At 43.3% G+C, this 14372-nt stretch overlaps 3 protein-coding genes across 7 annotated transcripts in view; 2 read left to right on the top strand and 1 right to left on the bottom strand.

Moving 5' to 3' along the window:
• Window positions 1-3188, top strand: part of LOC105890096 — a 7406-nt gene extending 4218 nt beyond the window's left edge. Inside the window, exons 7-8 of one of the 2 annotated variants that reach the window (XM_031584478.2) lie at window positions 522-758; window positions 1063-3188. In XM_031584478.2, coding sequence (XP_031440338.1) covers window positions 522-758; window positions 1063-2360 — 1535 coding nt within the window. In that variant the 3' untranslated portion in view covers window positions 2361-3188. The remainder of the gene's footprint in view (window positions 1-521; window positions 759-1062) is intronic. The other variant, XM_031584479.2, reaches the window with a different exon arrangement.
• spice1 (spindle and centriole associated protein 1) lies at window positions 3081-14372 on the bottom strand. 3 transcript variants are annotated; one of them, XM_031584474.2, is made up of 18 exons: window positions 14076-14372; window positions 10049-10167; window positions 9917-9964; window positions 9655-9801; window positions 8977-9079; window positions 8736-8854; window positions 8151-8227; window positions 7949-8067; window positions 7716-7835; window positions 7272-7537; window positions 6572-6703; window positions 6280-6397; window positions 5329-5433; window positions 4575-4930; window positions 4102-4300; window positions 3671-3749; window positions 3534-3594; window positions 3081-3386 (listed from the first exon to the last, which is right to left on the bottom strand). In XM_031584474.2, exons 1-18 carry the CDS (start codon window positions 14122-14124, stop codon window positions 3333-3335), a joined length of 2271 nt encoding a protein of 756 aa, XP_031440334.1. In that variant the 5' UTR covers window positions 14125-14372; the 3' UTR covers window positions 3081-3332. The 3 variants fall into 3 exon arrangements, with proteins under 3 accessions (XP_031440334.1, XP_031440335.1, XP_012671642.2); XM_031584475.2 differs by having other exon boundaries at window positions 7949-8061; XM_012816188.3 differs by lacking the exon at window positions 14076-14372 and adding an exon at window positions 10544-10714.
• Window positions 11208-13949, top strand: eloca (elongin C paralog a). 2 transcript variants are annotated; one of them, XM_012816190.3, is made up of 4 exons: window positions 11208-11285; window positions 11986-12019; window positions 12166-12309; window positions 13292-13949. In XM_012816190.3, the coding sequence occupies exons 2-4, from the start codon at window positions 12016-12018 to the stop codon at window positions 13480-13482; spliced, it is 339 nt and encodes a 112-aa protein (XP_012671644.1). In that variant the 5' UTR covers window positions 11208-11285; window positions 11986-12015; the 3' UTR covers window positions 13483-13949. The 2 variants fall into 2 exon arrangements, with proteins under 2 accessions (XP_012671644.1, XP_031440340.1); XM_031584480.2 differs by lacking the exon at window positions 11208-11285 and adding an exon at window positions 11701-11796.

The raw sequence follows: 14372 nt of genomic DNA, 5'->3' as shown, positions 1-14372 counted from the left end.
AGAGGGAGCCCAGGCTCACTCCCGGACCGCAGCAGACGAGAGAGAAGCAATATTAAACACATCACACAAGGTTTATATAGACAGAAGTTAGCGTTCTCTGACGACAAAACTATTTGTCAGCAGGGATAACCACGTGGTGGGTCTCTGACGTCCGAGGTCATCTTACTCTGCTTCCTGCCATGCAAGGATGTCAGTTTTACACAAGGTCGAAAGAAGCACAGTTCGACCCTTCTTATCACCTCTGACCCAAACATGCTCTTGCACTTATGCATATAAATGCCACCTAATAATCTAAGTTACATACACAGAAAAGTCATGTTCCTGCTTACATAAGCACATGATTGATACAAGGTAATTAATAATACAAGGCACTTGATTAATATATCATTAATATATCCTTAACAGTGTTTTGAAATTATCTTTATCACTGGTATATACTGATACACTGGTAAATCTTCTGGTATACTAGAGACCAGTTTGTATGCACCCGTTGGCTCAGTTTTCAGATACCCTTTGTTTAGGTGTACTACAAGAAGTGCTGGACCAGCTTGGTGTTGTCAGTGGATTGGAGACCAGGTTGAATGTCTATGAGCTGGGTGCCATGCTGGGTCTGCCCCGCTGGTCGGTCAGGAAGGCCCTGCTGGATGAGGTGGGGGTGGGGGATGGGGCTCAGGTGGAAGTGATGGTGGATCTCTTCCTCCAGAAGACCCAAGATGCACCACTTTTAGTCAGCAGAGTCCGGCAGTGCAATATTCAGAGTAGGTTCCCCTCTTTAACATCTATGGAAGCTTTTATACTTGTTCCATTTAATGAATACATTTAAATTTATTTCATTTACCAGACCCTTTTAATCTGAAGTGACAGCATAATCTCACTGTACATGTATACAATTGTATCTGTCTGTGTGCTCCTTGGTTTGTTTAGTACCTTGTTTTACTAGCTGAGCTATGAGACCCAATAACTTACTTATATCTACTGCTGGCCTGGCAGGTCAAGACTCCAAGTTAAAGATGTTGTGAATGAGCGTAATGTAATCACAAGATCTCCCCTATCCCGTTTTAGGAGCACAGCTGTCTGAGAGGGGTTGCCTATTGCTCAAGCTCCTCCAGGAAGCTGATGCTTTGCTCCACCGCAGGGACTTCCTGCAGGCCGGGGGCCACGCCTGCTTTGGGGAGCACAAAGACATGGTGGAGACCATCTTCTGCTTCTTGCTTTGGGACTGCATGGCACAGATCCTGGAGGTGCCTACCTCTGAGCCGGGCAGGACCGTGCTGGGATACGTGGCTGAGTTACGGGTCAGTGAAGTGGTGGATGTTTACTTGCTCCAGGAGTTGGAGGAGTGCCTTAGAGAGGGAGGGGCCGAGGCCTTAGGACAGAGTGTTCGAGCGCTGGCCCAGATCCTACGGGACCTCAACCCCCTACAGGACTGTCTCCACCTCTCTGCTCCCCAAGAAGGAATATACTCCTGCCGTCCAAGCCAACTTCACAGGGTCACAAGCTTCCATGGTCTGCCGGCTCGGGTCATTCGCAAAGCAGGTGGAAGTAGTGGGGTCGTGTTTGACCCAGACGTGCATTCACTGCCCAGACAGTACAGAGAGGTGTGTCTGAGGGTGCTGAGGTTGCTGGAGCGAGTGTGCCCAGGCGGGAGCTCTGTTGAACTTCAGAATGCTGCTGAGGCCACCATCACCCAGCATCTCAAATTCACTTTGTCCCAGGAGGTGTTTAACATTGAGGTCTTTGATGCTGGGGTTCGGCACCGTTTGCTGGGGATTCTGGAGTTCAGCCCTGGACAGCTGGGACTGCAGTCACTAATGCAGTTACACCTTGAGACGCTATCGGGACTTGAGCGCTACCTGCAGCAAGGTGAGCACCACAGCTTCCAAATGGTTCTGGAATCTGTGCGAATGTTCGGAGGGGTACAGCTGTGTTACGTGGAGCGCACTAGAGGGCCGGTTGCCATAGACCACAGCATGGAGGTGGTGTTCCACTTTGTGACATCAGAGCCAGCCTCCTTCCTAGTCAGGATTTGTTGCTGTGGCTACGAAAGGGGGCATCGCTTTGAGGTGCACAACCCACGGTGTGTGTGTCTTTCTCAGCTGGACTGGGCAAGCCTAAAGGATATGCAAGGGGACACAGATGGGATAGTTCTAACAGAACACGGAGGCAGTGTGTGGGTGAGAGAGGGGAGTGTGGGCTGGATGGACAAACTACAGGCCGTAATGCAAACAAACAGTTGGCCACTGAATGACCAAGGCTGCTGCTTCAAGGTCACCAGCTGTAGGTCAGAATGTGAGATCAAGTTCATCTATAGAAATGGACAGATATCAGCCAGTACTGTTACAAACTGTGATGTCCTATAATTCTCCATAATGCTTTCCAAAGGGAAACCAAGGCAATGACGATATATAATATTAGTATAATGACCAGAACAGTACATTTACACAACTACAGGAGACCAGTACTCTTCTTTTATTGTAACTCTGCCTTCTGTAATTTTTGACACTCATTTGAATTATGATGAGGCCTGAATTTTGAGATGAGAGTTCTCAGTGGGCAGGATAGGACTGGTAAATCCCTGAGGTAGTCTGGAGCCATGCTGTTTTGCATCTTACAAGGAGTGTTTTTAAATGTACTCTACTTTTGACAGGGAGCCAGTGAAGAAAGGCAGAGAAATTACAGGAGAAATGTGTTCATATTTTTGTATGCGAGTGGCAGCATTTTGTATTAGCTGGAGGCTCATGAGTGAGGGAGTCGTTACAACATTATGTGAGTCATTACTTTTCTACAAGCGAAAGTTGAAGAAATGTGCCAATGTTTGTGGAATTATGCCTTAGCATTTCCTGTGTGTGGACACCAATACCACAAAACAGGAAGGTTGATTTTAGGAGGACTTCACTATTTTACCCCACTCGTGACTCCTGACCCACTGCAGTAGCTGGTTTCCCACTTTTGTCACTTCCTAAATCTGTAACTATGTCTTATTGTGTTGAAAATAGCCAAAAGGGTCTAATCACCCGAAATTCAAATATGGAATCAATATACTGTACATTGTTATACAAAATAATTACATAAATGTTGACTCGTGTGCTCATATTTAATAACTTAATTGATGTACAAATGACATTTAATGTAAAAAAAGAAAGAAAAAAACCCAAACCACAACAAAACAACTGCATTGCAATAAAAACTGTGGAACTAGATGCTCAGACACCCTTCATTATTAAAAGATAAAAATTCAGAGACAGTACACAGCTCTACATGTATACTACATGCATGTAATGTATGCAGTACACATTATTGTAACTACTTCTAGTACATGGTGATCTGCCCTGTTACTGGACGTGAGCGGACAGTGCAAACCAGCCATCTCCCCTTGGCCTCTCCACCTGTGTAGCACACAACAAAATACATCCCTCAGCACGGAGAGGACAGAACCTTATAACAACTGCTATGCACACATTACCACTCAAAATGTTAACTTTTACACTACTCTTTATTTTCAATCATATGATTAAGATAAGCCAAATGAGTACCTGAGGTCTCTGCCTATGGCCGTCTACTCCGTTGAGATGTTGTGCTGAGACTCCTGCAGATCTGAAAAGGACGTATTTTAGCATGTTGCTGCCCTAGTGATCATATAAAACATTTGATATTCAAGTTCATCCCTCACCTTATGCTACCACCACTGGACTGAGAGCAAGAGTCCCTCTCAGGCACCAACATGGCCACCTCTGGGGTCCTTGAAGTAACTGCAAAGGAGAAGGAGAATATTTCAGCTGGAGGGCTAAGATTTATGAGGTATAGAAAGGCTAGAAACAGATATGTGGCACACATATGGACACAGTTGTGCTCTACATCTCACTAACCTGCCACTAGGCCACTGTCAAGCCAGCATGGAAGGAGACACACAATCCAAAAACTAGGTCAATGACAGATCTCTCTATCTAGATGTATTTCTGGGACACTACAGTGAACATGTAGTTTCAGACCGCTCTCTAACTCCAACAAGAGTAAAAATGTGCAGTGTACACACACACACACACACACACACACACACACACAGACACAGACACAGACACAGACACAGACACAGACTCCAACCTGTGGAAGGACTTTCGATATCAGAGTGGACCGGGATGGGGGAGATGCAGGGGGACGCCTGCATAGAGGTGTTCTGTCTCTGCTGGTCGATGAGCTCCAGCAGTCTACTGCGTGCTGCTGCACTCTGCCGACTCAACTCCAAGAGGCGCTCTTCCATATGAGTCGCTCTGGGGTGTGCTGCCTGACCGCATTGGACCACCTGCACACAGGCCATAATTACAACAACAAGCTCTTAAAAAGGCAGGTTGTGGCAAACAGAAATATAAACGATGATCTTAAATGAATGGTGATTCAGGTGGAGCCATGTGAGTTCAATTTGGATACTTTGTGACTTTGAAGTGAACTGTGGACCGTTAAATGTTTTTGGTGTCGAGTCATGTCTGTCCCTGCGGGACAAGTTTTAACCTACTTAAACTGCCTGCCCAAGGGGGTCCTATTACTCAAATCCTACAGAACTGTTCTGAGGTCTGTACCTGTTGCACCTGTGGCTGATGCCCAGATGGTGGTGCTGTTCTCTGCCTTGACAGGCTGGCTGGTGAGGATCTCCCAGAAGTCTGTTCTCTGGAGGAGTATGACCCAGCTGGAGATATGCGCCTCTGCTCCAGCTGGTCCCGCATCTGGACGTTCTGTTGGGCCAGCTTGGCGATCTGGGCCTGAACCACATCTTGGGAAGGTGGGAGGAGGCCGAGGGAGGGTTCCATCAGTGGGGTGGGGCAGAGCACGCTGGCGAAGGAGCAGGAAGAGGAGCGATCCAGTTCCTCCTGTGAGCCTCTGTGACTCCCTGACGCAGAGGAGGCCTCGTACGGCAGCGGCACACCACACACTTCTCCTGTAAGCAGAGGAAACGTTAAGATTCCTAAGTCAGAATCACACACTGAGTCACGGGCTGCCTGAACTGTAAACATGACAACTCACGTACGCCCCAAGTTTTTTTTTTTCTTATCATACTTTGTGGTCACAAGAGTGAAAGTCTCATACTTCTGCTAATATTATTATATTATTATCTATGTAAATACAAATGTTTGTAGAGAGCGTGATCACTCAAAAACAGTGGGCACAGATGAAGCAGTAACGGTCACAGTCGTGTCAATACAGCAGCACTTCTCAAATCTGGCCTTCAGCTAAAAATGCATTAATTCGTTGTCTAATGGTACATAAATATTTAAACAATCTGTCTAATACAGGAGTCGGATGAGCAGCCTGCTGTCCGCTCCCACTCTCTCTCACCTCTGTTGTAGGAGGCCTGGCTGTCCCTCTGCCGGGGGGGCGAGAGCAGCACTGCGGGGGAGATGGATGGAGGCTCAGGTGGGGGCTTCACTGGGGGCTGGGAGACTGCAAATACAGGAGGAGCCACATTATTTATTTTCGTTATTCATTTTTCTCGTCAGTCTGACTAATGTGTGGCATAACTAAAATAAATAAATTATGAAATGAACAAACTTTTCCCCATTGGGGCAAACAGACCCACTTGCCACTTAATCTGTTTCTACTTCACAACAATGGCAAATAGTACGACAAATTTCATTCAAGGCATACTTTCACTGGTGTAGTATGAGGCCTTCTTTGAGGACAACATGTGTGTATTTAACACAGAAATGAAAGGTGCTAGTGTTGTCTGTGACGTAGCACCCCACTAGGGGCCTGTATTATTTATGGGGTGCCCACTCCAGCACCACATGGTAGGACAATCCACCACAGGCACCGAATGGGGTGCTACGTCAGAGACTGGAAGAGGTGAAAGGCAAAACACTGACTGTATAAACACGGACTGTTTTTTGCTACCTTGTTATTGAGGTAAACAGGTGCAGGTGTATCTCTGTAGGGATCCTTTCCATGTTGTCAGACACTTACAAAAACATTTACGAGTCTGTCAGTGGCTAAAACAGGCGGTTTGGTTTGACATGCCTGCTTTCTCCATAGGACTCCACTGAACAGCCGTTTGCGATTGCCGGTTTTAGCGTTCTAACTCAATACTGGACAGATTTAGATCGTTTTTGTCCCTAGTACAAATTTGGACCCAAAAAGATCTGAAAATAAGAGTTGAAAAATACTGATGTTTCTCTTTAACACATGAGGTTTGTGAGGTTTACTGAAACAGATTTAGCATAATTATTTAGCATAACAGAGTCCATAGTATGTGATGTTATTATCCCTTATGGGTGTTTGTTCACAGTTTACCTGGGACATAAGAGACCTGAGGCTCTGGTCCTCCCTCGAAAGGCCCCAGATCACCCAGGGCCAGAACCACGGTGTCCAGACGCTCTTCCAGATCAGTCATGCGCTGCTGCACGCCAACCTGGGAGAACAAACACACACACACACTCATCACGATAGCAGATAACAACATCCAAGAACGCTGCGCGTCGGGGTCCTGTTCGTCCTGTCAGGATTTTTCGATAATGACCGCCAGACTATACGTTATCCTTTACTTGTTGGATTTTCACTACCTTGCAGTGATGAGGTGACTGACCTGCAGGGCGGCGCTCTCATCTCTCAGATTAAGCATTTCAGACGTCAGGGCATCAATGAGCACTCTCTGATCCACCAGCACCTCCTCTAGTCTCCTCCTCTCTTGGGCCTCCTTCTGGGCCTGCTCGTCCCTCTGTTTACACAGGAAATAAACACATAAACCATATACTTACATGGATGCATATTTATCATGGATCAAAATTACTGACAACCTTTCACTTCATGGTAATATGCATGAAGTATTAGCATACATATTTAGCAAGAGTACTGACATTGTTAGTCAAGTATAGAATTTTCCAGAAGTTGTTTTGATGTGTATATACTGTATATTGGTAGAATTCCAGAAAGAGGGTTTGTTAAAACTCTGAGTTTGCTTATCTGGAGATGAGGGGAAACTGGATTATCTATTCCAGAAAGAGAGGTAACTCAAAGTTTGGTGATTAGGATGACCTTGTTTTCTCGCCGGTTGCCATGGTGACTCTTAGTATCAGAGCTTCATTGCTGAAGGCTTTTTTTAGCCATCTGGCACACGCTTAACTCAGAGTAAACATTCTCAGACTTGACTGAACTAACTCGGATCAGCTGCTCTGGAACAGAAAACTCAAGAGTTTCCCCATCTCAGGGTTCATCAACTCAGAGCTCAGGGTTAGGCTCAGAGTTTGTTAAACCTGCTTTCTGGCCTGCAGTTTGGTTTTGCTTACCTGTCTGAGGTGGCGAGCCAGCCGGCCAATAGTAGACACCAGAGCCACGGAGAAGCCTGTAAGACTCTGGTTGGCCCTGTGGGGCCCCGGAACAGATGTGGGCTCTTGAGGGTCAAGTGAGTCCAGCTCTGTCTCTACCTGTCCCAGCATGCTTTGCAGCAGCTCCAGGCTACTCTGGTTCCCGTTCAGGGAGCTGAGACTTGAGCCGTCCAGCCCTGATGCAGCAGAGCGCCCCCTACATGACCTGGAGGCCCTGTTCTTCTTGCCTGACCGAATATACATACAAACACGCACACAATGAATTATGTATACTCTGTCTTCAGGTCACTATTTCCTGAATATACCATCATTCTTGAATTCTAGCCTTGAATGTGGTCATCTATTTGGTCATAAACAAGGAAATGCATCTCCTGGGCTTTCAGCAATCATCCAGAGAGGGCCTACCTGAGCATGGAGGTGGAGAGTCAGAGTTTAGCACCTGAGTCACCAGTGTGGACGATCGGCCTGACTCTGGCTGCGGCTGCCTGGACTGCAAACGCTCAACAGCCACTGTGGCATTCAGGGCTACGAAGTAAGAAAAAAAAAAATCTGTCAACAGGGAAAGGATACACATGGCACGAAAGTTAGTAATGGGAGGAAATGGGAAGAAAGACATTCAACTTGTTCAAAGACAGTACCTGCTTGGTCTTGAGATGCTTTCGGGTTACAGGGTGTTTGTGGAGGGCTATGGTTGTCCAGCCTCTCAGGTCTCTCAGGGTCACTCTTAGTCTTTTGAGACGGGCCTCTAAATCTGCAACTAGTACACAACTAGCATTGTAAAACTGACCATGGGGTGTTTTAATGCATGTCAGTGAACTGATAAAGGTGATGTTTAAGTACCGTTGTGGGTCACTTGGGGAGTTGAAGCTAGAGTCAGGTTCTTCATCACTGTACTCTTGCTCAAGTTCATTTAAGGCCTAGAATACATGGATCAATCATGAGTTTGAGTGGAACATACAATGCCGGAAAAACATGGATATCAGCGAATGTGATTACACACGCACCCAATCAAAGGTATACACACACACACAACACAGTAAATATTACAATATATTTACATTCTGAGTGAAAGCCTCTTGGTCTATGGGAGTTTTTCCTTTTTTTATTTCAGACTGAAATATTTCTGGAATGTCAAAGCACTTGCTAACTATTGTTTCTGTTTCGTGTCGAGGTGAATTGAAAACAGCCTTAGATGTTGTCTCAGATACTCATTTCTGAGGGTTTTGTGTCGCTTTTCTGAAGGCCTCCCCAGTTACCGGTAGAGGAAATTTGTGTGGTAACTACTAGTCAGCTAGTGAACAGACATGAGTGTTTTTGACTCGCCCTGACACATCAAACACAGAACACAACACACACACACACACACACACACACACACACACACACACACACACACACACACACACACACACACACAGTCGATACCTGTGGGTCCATCATAGACTGGCTGAGGATGGACAGCTGGGTTGGGGGATCAGGTCTCTGCAACACAGGCAACTCTGGGCCACTACCACCACCTGGTGCCACAGTGACGCTAGGGAACCCTGTGAAAACACACACACACACACACACACACACACACACACACACACGCACACTCTTACTGACAGATTTCCACACACAACGTCGTTGTACAATCACACATATCACCAATAACGTACAGTACCTGTTTGCCTGCGTGGAGCATCGCCAAACAGGTCCTTGACCACAGACATAGCTCGGTCTGACCTGGCAAGAACATCCTGCAGTGTGTACTGGTCTGAGAACACCTGCAAAGAGGGATGGCATTGGAATGTGTCAAAAAATAAGGGGGATATGTGAGTGCCATAAGGGTTTCAAAATCACTCTAAAACCCAACTGAATGAGAAGGTCAACCTTTCAGTTTCTACAATACACTTAACCATAAGAAACCACACATAAACATAAAACTGCAAAAAAAAAAAAAAAAAAAAAAAACCTGTCCAACTATTTGTAACTAATGCATGTACTAATGCGTTTTATTTTGAACAAGGAGTGAAAATCCGCCTTCTCATACTTTATGTTCACAAGGAGTCTTTTTTTATACAGACTGCTGACTATACCAAACGTTAAAAACCTTTTTAAATGTGTGAGAAGATAATAAAACAACTAAATTCTTTTTACATAATTATTGATAGCCAGCAGACAGAAGGAAAATCCACTGATGAGTCATCACCACATTATTGTGTTTACATTTGGCTTGAACACATTGGACCACATGTCCAACTATTTGTGACTAAATTCAAGTCAGCATTGAGATGTATTAAAGCTCTCTCCCAAAACAATGACTAAAACTTGACGAGAGTGCACTGGTTGTGGTTGTCACCTCTCTAATGAGGTTGAGACGGTACTTGTCCAGTCTTGGTGGTGTTGGTGGCTGTTCTCTTCTCCTCCGACGTCTCAGAGCCTTCTCCCTCAGTTCCCACTGGGCAACCACACGGTTGTGGGACTTGTGGCTCTCGTGGCGCTGAGACTGGCAGGAAAACAAGCATTTATAAAAGCTCTACGCATGGGGATATAGAGATGTACTATAGGTGTTGCTTTACAGAGTATATCAACAAATGTCATTGCCAGTAAGATGGCCTTACCAGTTCTTCTGGTGTAGCTTTGTGCACAGTGAGGTCATTGACTGTGGTCTGAAATGGATGAAGATAAAACAACTAAGAAACAGTTAAACAATGACATCCAATGACTGATGTCATGCTCTCAAGTATACATACCACCCATTCTTTCTTAGGAGCTGCTGCCTTCTTGGGGCGAGTTGGACGTTTTCCTTGGCCAAATTGAAGACGATTCGGTCTCGCGAAAGACATCTGGCTGAATGTTGTAGCAAGTAAACCTTGACAGAAAATGAGGACATAACGGAATTCAGAGCTATTTAACGTGACAATCAGAAATTACACTGTGTTTGACAGAAAACGTGCCGATAGTAGTGCTAACAACTTGATGACAATATTACTCTCGAACTTCAGGTTCAGTAACTTTAGAAAGTAGTTAAATTGGCTCCAAAACTTAAAGATTGCATGAATCACGATTCTGAGTGTCACCGCGCTGTTTTCCTGTGTTAGACAAACCTGTTGGAAACTTTGCTTATGTTAACGTTAGCTAACGATAGCTAGCGACATATCCTATCTGACGTTAGCTCAGGTTTGTTTTCAAGAGATGAACAAAACTCTTAAAGTAACTCAATAAGTAGGTAAAATGACAGAAATTACCGACTTTGATATGGGAAGGTCTTGCAAGTAAAATCTGACATAAAAAACGGCAGATGGGAACACAAACTCATGTAACGTTAACTTTATATGAAAAATCCGTTGTGCAGATTCGCAGCCATTGGCGCTTGACAATGCGCTAATCATAGGGCGCTGATACCCGCCTAACTGACTTAAAGCTTCCTCGTTACCAAGGCAAAAGACGCTAAAGAGACGAATGATGGGAAACGTGGTTTTCAACGATTTTTACTGTTATAGAAAATGACGGCTTTTCCGTCGATGTCTGCTCAAAATAATTGATCTATAGGCGGTTAAAATACAGACAAATACAGGCTATATGACAACATGGATGACAATTAATGAATTATTCCGTTGCAGCTGGCCCTTTCGCTGATGTTATGACAGTTTTAAAGTGAATCTATGTGAACAACAGCAGATTCTTAAGAACTCTTAAGCACCTCTAGTTTGAGACCCAACACTGATGCTCGATGCAGTCGCAGATCTCAGCATGCGTATTGAATATAACCCATCGGGGAATTAAGTCAAATATGTTTAATGTCTTTCATGCTTTCACATTTCCCTGGTCTTTAGTCATCGTGTGGCAAGTAGGGGTTGAATCCAAGGTGCTATTATACTCCGAACCACTGGGTGGCTATAATTTAAGAGATGGTCTTTCAGTTGCAGGTAAAATCCCAAAGAAAAGCAAGAAAGGAGGTTTGCCAAACTTCCGCTGCCGACTGTCGTGGTGAGCGTTCTTGTTTGTTGCAAATAAATAGGGTCATGTTGTTCACGATCCTTAGACGTCATATTTAAATATACGACAGGGTTGAACATGTTCATAGCAAATTCATACCATCGTTTTTTCTTTACTTGTTACCGTTGTTGACAAATTGCCTTCTATCTTCGTAGCAAGCTAGCTAGATAGCTTCCTTGTTAGCCTTCTCGCTGGCTGCTAATGCCAGCTGTCGATAGCCTATGCAGCTAACGTTAGAAAATCATGCAAATGGTTGAACCGTTTGGTCGTGAAATTAAATCTTTAAAAAAAATACATGACGACTGTACAGTTGTAATCGGCAGTAAACGTACTTGCCATATGTTTTACCTTAGGAGTGTGTTTCGTAAGTAGTGAGCTAATGAAACGTACAAAGTATTGTGGCTCGTTAGTAGCGATAAAGCAATAATGTATCGGGTATAGCTCACTGGGTGGACAAGAAACCTATTCCTGGCTACACGTTGTTCTGTCCAAAACCCACAACGTAAATTGTTAAATAAGATTTGTATGTTTGACGCTTATAATATGATGATGGATAGAATTGTATGTTGAGACAAACACAATGTCTGCATTTCTTACAATGAGCGATTGAAATCTGCAGGACGGAACATTTAATAATTAATATATATTCACCATACCCTTGTGTAATGAGTTATACTGTGCTGTGTTTCAGGAAGAAACCCTGTCTGGAATCCAACTAATCATGGGTTAGTCTCGCACATCATGCGGTTGCCAACTACATCATAAATCCAATAATACAACGGCAATAAAAAAACATCCAGTCTTATAGGTCAAATAGGTTTTGTTATGTAGATAAACACACTAATCAGGACATTACATTACTGTCATCCAGATGGTGAGGAGAAAACCTATGGGGGCTGTGAAGGCCCAGATGCTATGTATGTGAAGCTGATCTCTTCAGATGGCCATGAGTTCATAGTGAAAAGAGAACATGCCTTAACCTCTGGGACAATTAAGGCTATGTTGAGTGGACCTGGTGAGTAAACCCATCTGATATTGAAATCAGATGTAAATGTTTAGGTATTCCTTTCACCTCCTTGGTAGCTCTTAACCTCCACAACTTTCTGTCCAGGGCTGTGAATCTAACTCGTTTTTATGTAAACAAGAATAGATTACTTCATGGGTTACTTTGTCTTACCTGATCTACCTAGCATTGTGAGATACATTTGACTTCAGTCTGCTGATGCTTCATATAATCGCATTACGTTCTTCATTAGAACGTCATTTGTTACCCATCCTCAAAATCAAATTTTAAGATTCCTTTAGTTTAAAGTGTCTTGATGGTCTAGCCATTTTTTGCTCTAGCAGTTTAATGATTGCGTTTGTTTCTGATGGAACATCTTATTCATTAAAGTGCAATTGGATTATCTCTTAAATCTGTCTGATGAGTCTTAGCTTCTCATCACTTTGGCTCCAAATGGTAGAATTCTCCAGCTACTTTTCAGAGATTCCTTAACTTTCTCTCTTACATTTTAAAGTGGCAGTATGTATTTTAGGTTTCAAAGATTATTTGCATTTCTGTAAAGCAATTTACACATGATCATCTACATGAAATGGTATTTAGTCAGTGTCAGAATGTGAATTTGTTAATTCCTCCCCCTACTTTGATTGACATATCATTACAGTCGAGACTGTGGCCAAATATCAAACAAAGGATTATCTTTTAGGTTAAACTGTAACATTCAAGTGTGGAGGAGCACAGATTAATACATTTAATTATCAAAGTTCATCCTACTATTAGCTTGTGAAATATATCCGTGCATACTGGATCAATGTCAGAATTATTCCTTGGTTTCAAATTGGTTTTACAAAGACGTATGAAAGGTGTATGGTGTGGTAATATGTATGATGTCCAATTTACTCTCATTCTGTATTCTTATCTGTTCTGTTTTGATTCTCTTCCTAAGTTATTTAAAGCTTCGGTATATTTACATTGAAAAAATCTTTTGCCCTTTCAGGTCAATTTGCGGAAAATGAGACGAATGAGGTCAATTTCAGAGAGATCCCATCTCATGTCCTCTCCAAAGTGTGCATGTACTTCACCTACAAAGTGCGATACACCAACAGCTCCACGGAGATCCCCGAATTCCCAATTGCCCCTGAGATTGCACTGGAACTGTTAATGGCTGCCAACTTCTTAGATTGTTAAAAGATGGAAAGTAAATGTCATAGCCTCAGCGTGTTAGTTGTGTTTTTGCATATTTAACTTGTGTATGCAGTTTATTTGAGAAGGAAACGAAATGAGTTGCTTTTTATGTATCCTCAGTAAACTTGTTTATTTTTTTCCCTGTGCACTTAAGTATTACTCCACTTTTTATTAATAGTGATTAACTTTATTTTAATAAACAAATATGGCTGCACACAACTTCACGTAGTTGCCAGAGCCATGGTCTGAGTAATTATATACACTATATTAGCACTATAATATTAGTGAATGTGTTAAATGTTATAGCGTCTCTGGTATCTTTCCATTTTGTTATTCCTCATTGTATCTCATCTTTTCACATCTCATTTCATTACAAACTGCATCCCCCGGTTCTTACTTGCTGGTCTGATTAGTCATTTTTATTGACTATTTACTTAATATACTTTTAATCAAGTTCTCCCAGGAGAAAACCTGTTTTGCATTGTTCATTTTCTAAGTATAGCTTCTCTCCATTTCCTATTGGGTTCTGTTGTTGAGAGAGTTATGTCAGCCAGCTTCTATAGAGTAGGGATCAAAAGCCAAACTGAAACACTTACACGGGTAAGTCGCTGAATCTGGAACGGACATGGCTCTGATATGGTCCATACCCGTTGGATGTTGCCCAGGTCCTTATGGGAGTAAATTCTTCTGGAGTAATTGGCAACAGTTGCTTGATTTTAAAATTATTGACATATTAAAAGCTCTAAATCACACATCAAAATCTGCTTTAATGTTGCATGGAAAATACTTTCACATTAACACTTTCAACAGTGCTAGAGTTAGACGCTGACGACATTAAAATGTCAAACTGACTGGTGTAACAGGATTCCCAATGGAGATTAAATGACGGGCAT

The sequence above is a fragment of the Clupea harengus genome, chromosome 17 (genome assembly GCF_900700415.2).
Source record: "Clupea harengus chromosome 17, Ch_v2.0.2, whole genome shotgun sequence".
Lineage (NCBI taxonomy): Eukaryota > Metazoa > Chordata > Actinopteri > Clupeiformes > Clupeidae > Clupea > Clupea harengus.
The sequence above is the reverse complement of the archived record's forward strand: the minus strand, read 5'-3'. Positions and strand labels throughout refer to the sequence as shown.

Bases quoted from the DNA above. Each gene is read 5' to 3' on its own strand.
- eloca (XM_012816190.3), top strand. The intron at 12,310-13,291 runs GTGAGTAAACCC...TTGCCCTTTCAG, and splicing joins GGCTATGTTGAGTGGACCTG to GTCAATTTGCGGAAAATGAG.
- spice1 (XM_031584474.2), bottom strand. From the start codon at position 14,124: ATGGACCATATCAGAGCCATGTCCGTTCCAGATTCAGCGACTTACCCG. The intron at 10,168-14,075 runs GTAAGTGTTTCA...TTTTCTGTCAAG, and splicing joins AGATTCAGCGACTTACCCGT to GTTTACTTGCTACAACATTC. The intron at 7,538-7,715 runs GTAGGCCCTCTC...ATATTCGGTCAG, and splicing joins CTCTCCACCTCCATGCTCAG to GCAAGAAGAACAGGGCCTCC.